Source organism: Schistocerca americana, chromosome 3, assembly GCF_021461395.2.
Source record: "Schistocerca americana isolate TAMUIC-IGC-003095 chromosome 3, iqSchAmer2.1, whole genome shotgun sequence".
In the NCBI taxonomy this organism is placed as follows: domain Eukaryota; kingdom Metazoa; phylum Arthropoda; class Insecta; order Orthoptera; family Acrididae; genus Schistocerca; species Schistocerca americana.
The window spans coordinates 436564887-436577996 of NC_060121.1; the positions used below are offsets into that span (position 1 = coordinate 436564887).

Below are 13110 nucleotides of genomic sequence, written 5' to 3' on the forward strand. Positions count from 1 at the left end.
GTTACAGTTCATCTCTTCCCCCGCACGGATCAAAGCTGATCAATTACACATCTCTAATGAGTCTGCAACTGAAAAAAGTTAATCCAAAAGTAGAAATAAGCATATAATATGACACTATCACTCAAAGCTTTTACGTCTTCAATAACAACAGAATAGCATTAACTTTGGATAAATAGTCACAAACAACATTTAAGTACACAGAGTATAACTGAAAAGTTGTTTAGCTTTCATACTAAGGCAATCATTGGAGCTTCTCTATAAAATGATCATAGTGAGAACTTTGGTTATCAATCTATAGTTTTCATTTTCATTGACATTAAGATACAGAATTAATACAACTTACAGATGAATCTTGCTATTAGACTTACACCTTCCTGCATGAAATCCACTTAATTTAATGCATGTAAATAATATGGTTTTAATGAAATTGTCTATGAATGTAAATGATGGTATACTAACACAAAAAATTGCATTTGTAGGTTTGAGAAGCTAGACATAACTCCAAAGAGTGCACAGAAAATCAAACCTGTCTTAGAAATGTGGATGAAAGAAGCAGAGGAGAGGTAAGATTTTCTATTACACCAGTTGAATACAAGTAAAATATAAAGTAAAATACTTTTTGAAATAGGAATTACTCTAAAACTAGCTAAAAATTTGGAATAGTTCTTTGGTCTAAAAGTTGTTTCTTAATTAAAGTGGTTACCCTGGACATTTTCTCCAACTTAATCACAGGGTGCCTCAGTGTCTTTCATGGTGGTATGCTTCAGTAAAATCTTCTCCATTTACTAGCTGTGTCACTTTGAATAAAACACTTGATCTTTTCTTAGCTGTCTGCACCATCATACCATTATCGGTTATAGTCACTGACTGTCACGGCTGGCACAGTATTCTGCAATAGCAACTTCCTGGAGAAGGCCGAAGTGACACATGTGCAGAAGGCAAGTTGGGTACTCACAGTAGCTCTGTCCTCCCATGGGACTCAGTGATATCACTTGGTATGAGGGGCTGGCATCACATTTGAAACTTTCACTCCCTTGTCCTTACAAGTGCGAAGGCTCCATGTTTGTTTTCCTTGATGTCCAAAGCCCCACTTCCTGCGCTAATAAGTATGTTCACTTGGTCTCTGTCACAATTTTAGCTGTTTATTCTAATTTTGGCCACTTACTTTATAACAGAAACCAAGTAGGAAGATGTTTGAGCCAAAACTCTCATCTTTTCAAATTATATTTTATGTCCATTTTCTAGGCAATGTTCAGCCATGAACGACTTCTCAAGTTCTCTTTGTTTGATGTATCATGAGTGCTTTGCTCAGCAACACTGTGAATAGTTTGTTCTGTGTAAATGCTCCACATTCACAGGGGACGCCTTACACACCAGGAACTCAAAAAAGTATGTTGTCCTTAATGAGACATAACATATCGTGTATCTTGGAGGCAAGTTGGAACACCAGTCTCAATCCATGTCTCTTCAACACACATACTTATTCACAGGCTAGGATATCTAAAACAAGCTTATTAAATAGTATTAAAGCAATTGGTAACAGTATATAAAATAAAATCAGTATCTATTTCCCAGCTGGTGAAACAGGTATGTCTGAAACAAAGATGACATTATTTTGACATTTTATATTTGTCAGCCCTGATTCATTTATCGGTCATGCAAACAAAAAGAAGAAACTCTTCTGTCTTCTGAACTAATGTGCACTTGACAGAATAACTCCAAACAATTTTAGACTGCAAATTCCATACATTAACTCATAGAGAGTATTTTGTATTCATGTTTATGGTCACACAAATATTTCTGCAACTATCACAACCCCAAATTTCTCATTTCATTTATAGAGTCATTATGTGAAAATTAAGTTTTGTCATTATTTTTTGTAATAAGATGGTCACTTCCAGTTTCTCTTGCAAACCTGATGCAACTTGCAAATAAAGTCAGCCTTATTTAGTGACAGGCACTGGTCCAGGTATTATGATTCCTTTTTTAAATTTCCTATCTTTGCTTCTGCTTGGATTCTTTTTCTGCATTGCTTGTATATCCTTCTACTTCCTATGAAGTATTCTCTCATATTGCACATAGGGCAGCTGATACTATTTGAGACTTCTTTCATTTGCTTTTGCTTTTCAGTTATTTATTTTTGAATAGGGTTCACATTGTACTTATCATAGACTTTCTGGTAGGTCCAAAATATAGCTTGCTCCAGCTATTTTTGCATTTTAACTCACTAGATCACTACAAATATTTAATTTTGCATTAAGTTACAGTAAGAATTGGTAGCATTCAATTGTAATTGTTGTCCTTCACAGAACTCAGTAATACGTTTCAAGAGACAATGCTCTAATCATCAGCTTGTAAAATTTAGCTCATGAAGTTAAAATGCTAAAAAGTCTACAAACACAACTGCAGCATTCACAGATAAAATGAATAAAAATACATTGGACTATGAGTCCTCATCTTAATTTAAAATCAGAACATCTCTCAATGGCTGTCCCATCTCACACCACACACAGCTCCAGGCCGTGTCCTGGTAATCTGCTACTGGCTCCAAGAGTGTCAAGTTGAGAGCATATGCAGAGCTCCAGGGGCTGTTGTGAGCTCTGGATAAGCACCAGATTGACAGCCACTGAGAAAAGTTATGATTTTAATGTAAGATGAGGACACCTAGTCCAACGTGTTTTTGTTCCATTTTATTTTGTGAAAGCCACCAGTTCAAAAGAAAATTAAAAATGAATGTCATTAGTCTTTCTTGTTAGGTTCAAGGATTGAAAAGTTCTGTTAGCCACATGACCAGTAGTAATATATTGTAAACGGATCTCTGAGTTTACAGATGTAAGTAAGTACTTTCTTTAAAAATACCAGTGAGTCCAATAATTATTACATTCACATCTACATACATACTCTGCAAGCCACCATGATGAAGTGTATCCCATACCAATGTTAGGCTTTCCATTTCCTGTTCCATATGCAAATGGAGCAAGGGAAAAATGACGGTATGTTTCCACACGAACAATGATTTCTCTTATCTTATCTTCACAGCCCTTATACAAAGTATATGTTAGTGGCCTTAGGGTTGCTTTGCAGTCTGTTGCAAGTGCTGGTTCTGTAAACTTTGTTAATAGTGTTTCATCAAAAGAAGATCTTCTTCCCTCCAGGTACTCATGTGTGAGTATACAGAGCATTTTTGTAATACATATTGATCAAACCTACCAGTAACATTTATAGCAGCACCCCTCTGCATTGCTTCAATGTTTCTCTTTAATGTGAAGTGGCTGGGGTACCAAACACTCACACAGTACTCACAAAAGAAATTTCAAAAATGATATTTACATGATCTCCATTATAGATGAACTATACTTTCCTAGAATTCTTCCAATAAGCTGAAGTCGACTATTCACCTTCACTATTATTGACCTTATCTGCTCGTTCCAGTTCTTATCACTTTGTAACATTATGCCTTGATATTTAATAGATCTGACTGTTTCAAGCAGCACAGTACCAATACTGTATTCCAATACTACATGAGTGTTTTTCCTGGTCATCTGAATTAATTTACATTTTCCCACATTTCGATTAACCTGCCATTCATCATGTCAAATAGAAATTCTATATGAGTCGCCTTGTGTCCTCCTACAACCACTCAAAGACAACACTTTCCTGTACACTGCAACATCATCAGAAAACAGTTTTAGAGTGCTCATCACATCTGTCAGGCCATTTACCTGTCTAGAGAACAAGAGCAGTCATATTATACCCCCCTGAGGAAATCCTGATGATACTTTTGCCTCTGATGAACACTCGCCATCAAGGATTATGTACTGGGCTTTATTACTTAAAAAGTCTTTGAGCCAAGCACATATCTTAGAACCTCTTCTGTATACTCAGACATTCATTAACAGCCTGGAGTGTGGTACTGTGTCAAACTTTTTCTGGGAATCTAGAAATCTGGAATCTGCCTGTTGCTCTTCATCCATGGTTCACAGAATATTGTGGTAGAAAAGGGAAAGTTGTGTTCAGCACAAGTGATGTTTTCTATTCCTCATTGATTTGTGAGTAGAAGCATTTCACCATCAAGAAAATTTGTTACATTCAAACATAAAATATGCTCAAGAATTCTGTAGCAAAGCAATAGAAGAGAAACTTCAGTTATTTAGTAAATCAAGGACACCAGATATTTCTAAGTAGCAGCTTTCTTTCTAATTTACATAGTTAAATTTAGCTGGCATTAGTATGATTAGTACTGATCAGTACTAATGCAGTCTATAGATTAAGTTTTTGTGGTATACTTGTCTTCTTTTAATGTATGCCTTGGCTTGTTCCATATCCCTAAAGTTTTGCCTTCTTGGTGGGATCTGTGGAACATGAGGAATGAATGAATGAATAAATGAATGAACATTGCAATTTTCATAGTCTTAAAGGAAGGGACTTTAGATTTTTAATATCTTGCTGACATCGAGCTGGTGTGCTGAGTCAGATAAGAGTGAGAAAGGAAATGGTCACTGGGCTTTTGAAGGAACTCACTTGGTATTGACCTGAAACCACAGGATTTGAATCGCATTTCAGCAAAATTCAACGCCAATATGCAGTGTTATTCATAAGTACCTTCAGGATTCCAGAAGCCCAAAAAACTGCAAAGACTACAAGAGACACAGAAAAAGTCCCATATTAATGAACAGAGTATCTCTCCACCCTCTGATTTGTAATACTCACTATAGCGTAGTTATGCTAGGGGTCAGGTATGTCAGAAAATGGAGGCAGGTCATCTGCTCCTACTATTGTATCATATTAGGTCACACTTATAGATAGGCAACCCAATGAACAGATTTCCAAAGCAGGCTGCTGTCATGCTTACACCTGTAAGTTGAGTTAAAAACTTGGAGGGATGCTCAACCACTGATACATGTCAGCTTCTGTATGTCTTGTAGCTTGCGTGCGCCCATCTTCTGAAGCTGCAGAGGTACTTATGAATACTATTGAATTAATGATTGTGTCATTTTCCTCAATCAGAAAATTAATGTGACACTAGAAAAATGTAATTGGAAAAATAAACATAGTGTGACAGTAGACAATCACCACATTTAAAGAACATCAATGAGGGATTAGAAATGGAAAGACTGGGAAGGTTGCAAGGAAAATCTCAAGAAAGACAAAGTGAGGTAAAATTGCTATGAGAATGAGCAGGTAAGCAAGTTAAGCATTGGATTCCTCATGCACATTGCCTTGCTATGATTGAACAGCATAATTTCTCCAGTTTTGACTAAACATTATCATATCCCCCAGTTTCCTGCCAATGCCAGTTCCTTTATTCCCATAAAAAAGATCAATGACATCTGTTTACACAACTACTTTTCCTTGAAACAGGTTTGTAACCGTGGGCATTACTGTGGTGCCCTTCCTGACATCCTGTTTTGAAAGCTGTCTAGAGGCATTGTTCCTGACCAAAAAAACCTTGAACCTCTGACTCACATTTTGATGAAATCTTTGTGATCTGAACATGTAACCAAGCTATACTTTGCCGTTATTCCTCCAGGTCCCCAACTCACGTGCCTTCCAGTGCATTAACTTGGCCTCTTCTGCTTACTGATCCACCTTTTGGAATATCAAACTCCACCAATCTGATGGTCCTAAAAACACCTGTATGAAGCACATGAGCTAGAAATGATGACAGCTAGTATGTCTTTCACTCCAAATGGTCCCTTGTGTACAGTGTTGTCAACAGTATACCACACTTACAGTAAAAAGGAACCTATTTCCCAGTACATAGATACTGGAACCAATTTCCTATACCATCCATCAGCGCTCCAAATATCCAATATCATTCCATGAAAGAAAAATATTATCAATTTTCATAAAATAAGAATACTTATCTTTCAGATACAAGAGTGGACAAAATCACCTAACGGAGTTCATTGGAGTGGAGCCCTCAAAAAAGAGAAAGCGCCGTACATCATTCACTCCTCAAGCTCTAGAACTGCTAAATGCACACTTTGAAAGGAACACACATCCATCAGGTGAGCTCTCTGAATGATATATTATATATGAGTATATCTCTAGGAGAATTGGTTGAAGATTGTTCACACTTTAATGTTTTTTTATAATATATGAAACAAAGATAGTTTTCTTGTGAGTCACAAAAAATTGTGCTTATCATACACACTAATTTGAAACTGTCTCTTAATGATATGTAGCTAATCTAACTAAACCCATATCTGAGATTACCATCACAAACATTTAAATTACATCTTTGCAAATGATTACAGTGCAGTCAGACCTCTCCTACTATTGCATCGGGATCATTCTCTCTGTTTAGAATGAAGATTTTGATCTTTTAGCATATGATTTACACAAGCAAGAAGGAATGTACCTTCATTTCATTTTCTTTGCTCCCTCTTGCTTTTAGTCTTGTACCTCCTTTAAGAAGAATGGTATCTGACTGCAATTTTGCTACACTTTACTTTATGGGTTTTTATTCAGGATAATTTTACAAGAACTATTAATTTTTGAGATTAAATATGACTTTACAAAATGTTGTTACATCTGGATCAGAAGAAACAAAGTGACAGACAGTTCTGCACCTTTGAATGTGGGAAGGGTGGTGTTTGTTTGCTGTTACCTGTGGCTGCAATATGGCTGCAGCAGCTACAGCTGTTTGGCTCTCTACTGGATTCATTCAACATATTCTCCTATTAGCATTAATTGTTGAATTCAATTGGCAGTATTGCAGTAGATTTTGATGCTAACTCCAGACATCATCTTATGCAAATTAAAAATGCTGCATACAGAAACAAAATAAACAAATTAACTCCACACGTTTTCTGCAACACACTGGTTCCAGACACATGATATAAAAGAACAATACAAAATAGTGAAAAGAACTGAGGATGTGACCAGTCTCATTCTTAGATTTTTTTGTTGCTGTGATAGCTGTCAGCAGCTTTCTGTTAATTATTTTGTTATTGTGGTTCAGGCATAACTTAAGGATAAGGTAGAAAAACAGCAGTGAATGTAAAACAAAGATCAAAACCATTTTTACATTATTTTTGTGAATTTACAGAAGTTATGAATTACTTACATCACTTCAATCACACACACACACACACACACACACACACACACACACACACACACACACACACACACACACAATAAACTACTTAAAATGCAAGTATCACCTTCTGCTTAATTAAAGAGGCTGATTTCACCTCATATGCACTACTGCAATATTACTGAATGAACAATATTTGTGCACTGACCATGATGTTCCCATCTATGAGCACAGTTAATGATTTCTTGAAAACAAAATTGCTCAGCATGGGTCCACAATAGCTAAAATGACTAACACAACTTTCTGACAGATTGAAGTTATGTGGAGGACCAGGACTCAAATCCAGAACCATGCCTTTGTATGAATGCTACAAAAAGAGCTCGAGTCATCTATTACAGAAATTTCTGTCAAGAATTGTGGAATTCACTGCTTATGATTAAATAGCTATAACCTGTTTTAGATCTGTCATTAGCAAGTATGCTGCAAACATGAACCTATATAAAAAAAATAATTTATAGTTCCCACAATGAATTGTTTACATGTGCATAATAAGTTTGCACTCTCTTAAAATACTTTATTTAAATATTACACTGTTTTTAAGCACTGAAATCCAACTTACTGCATAATTTTCAAGCAGAAAAATTAGATATTTCTAAATGGTTTTCATAGTTTTGTACAATCAGCTAATATTATCTTTTTTATTTCTTTAGGAACTGAAATTACAGCACTTGCCCATCAGTTGGGATATGAGCGTGAGGTGATACGTATTTGGTTTTGCAACAAACGTCAGGCCCTCAAGAATACTGTTCGTATGATGTCTAAAGGTGTGGCTTAATTGGTGTCTGCTTTTGTGGTGTACACTACTGTGATGGTGCCTGACAAATGCTCTACAAAGTTACTGTGAAGAAACCAAAGAGTGTTGATGTCAGAAATGAGTGAGATGATATGTGAACTCTTATAATGAAACATAAACCGTGTGAACTGTGCCATAGGTCTTCATAACCAGGCTTTGACATACTGTTGATTTACTGAACAGACATGTGTGAACTCATTACATACATTTTTGTCAATCACATCCAAGCAATGACTACAGTGTAGATAAGTATATAGAAAGAATGGCAATATATCAGGAAAAACTGACATTAAATTGTGAATTAGTAGAAGGGACACTGTTAAAAGAACTCTGTAAATGTAGCACAGTTGTAGATAAAAAGTCAAGCAATTTTAACAGTTCTTTCAAGTGTTATGATCTGGAAAATTTTTTCCACATAAACAGAGTGGTGAGATTCTAGTCTTATGTTTATGGAATCATCAGTGAGAATGACATGTATTATTTATATCTTTTGTTTCTTGATGACATATTGGATAATGTGAGCTGTGAAATTCTTGATCTTTTTATTGCAGGGACAATAAAAGTTGTTTCAAAAATTAATATTTGAAATTGTATAATACATTTTTGCCCTAGTATTTCTCTATCAAGAACCAACTATATGATGATTAATGGCTGTATGTATTCAGTAACTGACTGACAGATGTTAGAAAATTTTTATTACTGAGAAGGATACCTTTCCAGTCAAACTGCATCGGAACACATTAATAAAGTGAGCTTGCAAACAAGATATTTATAAGTACTGCTCATGCTGCGTATATGAGGGTTGGAAATTTAATAGTGGCAACTATTTATTAACAGCTTGTACAAAATAGATGTGTGTTTCAAAGTTTTACTGACCTTCAAAGTTGTCACCAGCATTGTGTATAACCCATTGCCAGTGATGTGGAAGTTGTAGGATACTCTTAGCAGTGTCAGTTGTTTTGACAGTTCATGCAGCGCAGTCTATTGCCTGATGAATTTGTAGCAGTTCTGAAGCAAATGCTGTGAAGTGTTTCCTTCACTTTAGAAATTGAGTTGAACTCACAAGGGCTTAAGTCAGGGGAGGTGTATAGCACATAGCGGCCCCATGAGTCAAAAGCTTGCACTGTATGTGCTTGAGCATGGTTCTGCAAAATGATGGTCAGGTCCTGCAGAAAGTGTCATCACTTCTGTCTCTAAGCTGGTCGTATGTTGTGTTCCAAAAATGAACATCAAAGAGACAGAAGTGGTGACACTTTCTGCAGGACATGACCATTATTTTGCAGGACAATGCTCAAGGACGTACAGTGCAAGCTGTTACTGATTTGTTTAACTTATGGGGCTGCTAAGTTCTATACCACCTACTGCACTCCCCTGAATTAAGCCCTCGTGAATTCAACTCAAATTCTAAACTGAAGGAAACACTTCACAGCATTCACTTCAGAAGTGCTACAAATTTGTCGGGCAATAGACTGCGCTGCACAAACTGTCAACACAACTGACACTGCTAAGAGTATCCTATGACTTCAACATTGCTGGCAATGGGTTATACACAATGCCGGTGACTACACTGAAGGTCAATAAAACTTTGAAACACGTATCTATTTTGTACGAGCTATAAATAAATAGTTGCCACTAATAAAGTTCCAGCCCTCTTATATTAGAATGAGGGTTATTTTTCATATCCATGAAGAAAAGCAGGATTCATACAAGCTATAAATTATTTTACTTTATTTCTTCTAGTCAATGTCATACTTATCCATGTTCCATTCTCTTACTTGTTTCATAACAATCATGTTTTGTTAAAATGTTTCACAATGAGAAAAGTAAATGGATGGTTAAATCCACAGCTATTTCATCAGATCTTCACACTGTGTGAGAATTGTTACAACAAAATGTTTTGCTTAAAGAATATCTCTGGTATTTGTAGTTCTGTAAGACATGTAAAATCAACAGTAGTTTCAAAACTTGTAACGGAAGCAATATGAAAGTAAGCCAATATTAGATGCGAAGTTCCTACTATATTTTTTAGTTAAAATCTAATTTCAGCTCCATTTCTATATTTTTTAGTTAAAAACTAATTTCAGCTCCATTTCCCAAACATACTATGCACACACATAGTCATACATTTTTGACAGAAACCTGTCTAACTGCCACACATTTATTTGGGTACTGTTATTTGTTGTATGTTTATGCTACCAGAGATTCAAAGTCTGTAATACATAGACATTTCATCGTTTTATTTATTAAAAAACAGGATAAAACTAAATTGCACACTGTCAGAGTACTTTTGTGAGAAGAATTACATGCTGTAACTGTTATGATTTTCTGAAGTACAATGTTTCTGATAAATTTTACTATAGTCATGTGCATAGTCCCTGTTACATTTCAAAATGCCAAAATTTATATCAAACAACATACAAACTTTACCATCAAGCAAATGAAACATATTTGTAAATGAAAATTTATGTCATTATTATGTTTGTAAGGTACTGGGCTTCCGATTTGACTGGTGCCTCAACAATTAGAAAAACAGGGGAAAAAGCCACAACTAGTGTTTTGGAGTTCATATAACTCATGACATATGAAACAGTGCTTTCGTTTGCTATAGTGATTTTCACGGCTAATAATTAGCTAATAAAATGAAATAAAAATTATTACATCCACAGATTTGTACCTTAAAGAAAAATTATATATTAAATTAGAGACATGTCTCAAGAAATGTTCTGTATTAAGTAAGGGTGAATGGAAATATCATGGCAGAAGTTAACTTAAAAATATATTACTGAATAATTATATTTCAAGCAGGAATTCACCATGAATGAATGGGACACTTGATGGCACATGTAGATGCATAAAACAAAATGATTACTTACATCTGGATTTGATTCATCTGCTTTGTTCTTTTTTTCCAGTTATATGCACAATATACTTGTAATCTTTCACACTTGTTCAGGCATAGCTACTTTGTGGCTGCACAGGAGTATATGAATGGATCTTACAATCTTTTTGCCATTTAGAAAGGGGGAAAGGATGAAATGAAGGGCAGAGAGCTGATTCCAAGGAAATCACAAACAAATGTTAGGCATGCTAAAATTATGAGGGATGTAAGTATATTTTAGATTGATTGAAACAAGGATGTTTCTAAATATCTTTGTTTAGCCTGCCAATACATATGGAACAAATGAATTCTCATTCCCCATGTGCCAGAAGAATTTTGAAATATATTCTAGTGCTATCATTTAGTTCATTTGTTATTACAATACCCTGTTTCTGAATTGTTAAGTATGAGGAAAATCATTTTAATGCAGTACCTATACTGCCATACTTTTGGAGCTTTTCCAATAGGATTTTGTGGCTTAAGATTCCAAAAACTTGACTTTGACCGAAGAAAATATCAGCAGAATTTTATATCTTTTCCATTAGACCTAGAAAGGTATGTAAAAAATTGTAGATGGCACTAGTCATAGATTTGTTTTTCCAGAAACCATGCTGGCCATCATTGAGGAATTTGTTATTGTCCAGGAATTTTATTAATCTGTTATACATGATTTTTCAGCAGTTTTTGACAAAACCTGATAATGATGAGATTGGTCTACAGTTTTCTCAATTTTTGTTGACATCTTTGTTTGAATATTGATCACTTAGGCAATTTTAAGACAGTCAGGAAAGGTCCTTTTTGAAACAGAGTAGATTGATTATGTCTGTTAGGGGTATTCCAATATTTATAATACATTCCTTTATAATAAAGTCTGGAATATCATCAATTCAAGAGAACATTTATTGAAGGTTTTCTTCTGTGTGAATGATTTTAACTTGGGGTTGTTTCATGGAGACAGATTGAGTGGCGGCAAAAATTTACTTTGTTCTGGTGACTGTTTGGGCTCCCTCTCTTATTATTAATTATTACATTTTCTTGTATTGTCTGCATAACACTGCCTGAAGAGATTTGCAATCTGTTTGGGGATCAGTAACTCTTGTTGTCACTGTTCAGGGTGATATTTCCTTTTTTACCATTTTCTGCCCGCTTTATTACTTTGCTTTTATTTTCTGACTCTGATATTAACTCATGATCATCAATTATTTTTTGCCTGATATATGACTCTTCTATAAATCTGAATGTATTTAATATAATAGAGGGAAACATTCCACATGGGAAAAATTATTATATATAAAAACAAAGATGAGGTGACTTACCGAACGAAAGTGCTGGCAGGTCGATAGACACACAAACAAACACAAACATACACACAAAATTCAAGCTTTCGCAACAAACCGTTGCCTCATCAGGAAAGTGGGAAGGAGAGGGAAAGACGAAAGGAAGTGGGTTTTAAGGGAGAGGGTAAGGAATCATTCCAATCCCGGGAGCGGAAAGACTTTCCTTAGGGGGAAAAAAGGACAGGTATACACTCGCACACACACACACACACATATCCATCCACACATACAGACACAAGCAGACATATTTAAATATGAAATGGTGTTTCAAAGTAATAGTTGAAAAGGTTAGAACTTTTCATCTTTTGTTGGTCACATGCATCTGAGAAACTTCTTCCACACTTTCTTTTGATTATAAGTGACTGAATGTTTCTACTTATGTGAGTTGAACCTTCTTGCAGTCACAGTTCTTTTTATGTTTTTGACTATAAAGTCAACAACCTGAGAGGGTTACAACTTCAGCTTCATGATCAATAAAATTTGTATTCACACATTTGGCAGTACAGGTCGTATTAACAAGTATTTAGTGCAAATAATGACAGTAGATTTTGTAATTCTTGTCATAGTTATTACTGTTTGTTTTAAATCAAAAATATCTATTATGTTGGGCAATAATTTTTTGTCCTGCTTGTTGCACAAAAATCAGTGTTAAGGACTCAGTTTCCATTTAGAGAACAATGGATACACATGACAATTATATTTGCTTCAGTGATTTCTATGACTATTGCTTTAACAAGGTACTGAAATCTGTCAACAGTTTTGTGTTTCAACAAATGTTAATTAAAATCAAAATACTTCCATATATGTGATTTCTTCTGCAAGTGTAGGGTCTGGTATCCAAAATGAATCAGTCTAATCTGCCTTTAACCAGTCTTCCAACAGACATAGAATGCTGACAAAATGAAGCTCACTATTTAGCAAAATATCAAAGTGTAAAACCTGTTTTTTGACTGGTGGTATATGGAAAGATACTTTCCACTGCAGCTTAAATGTATAG

At 35.1% G+C, this 13110-nt stretch overlaps 1 protein-coding gene across 1 annotated transcript in view; it reads left to right on the forward strand.

The window, feature by feature from the left end:
* Positions 1–8445, forward strand: part of LOC124606143 (POU domain, class 6, transcription factor 2) — a 225594-nt gene extending 217149 nt beyond the window's left edge. Inside the window, exons 11-13 of the mRNA XM_047138108.1 lie at positions 480–563; positions 5875–6011; positions 7756–8445. Of these exons, the coding sequence (XP_046994064.1) occupies positions 480–563; positions 5875–6011; positions 7756–7880 (346 nt within the window). The 3' untranslated portion in view covers positions 7881–8445. The remainder of the gene's footprint in view (positions 1–479; positions 564–5874; positions 6012–7755) is intronic.
* Positions 8446–13110: the final 4665 nt, after the last annotated feature.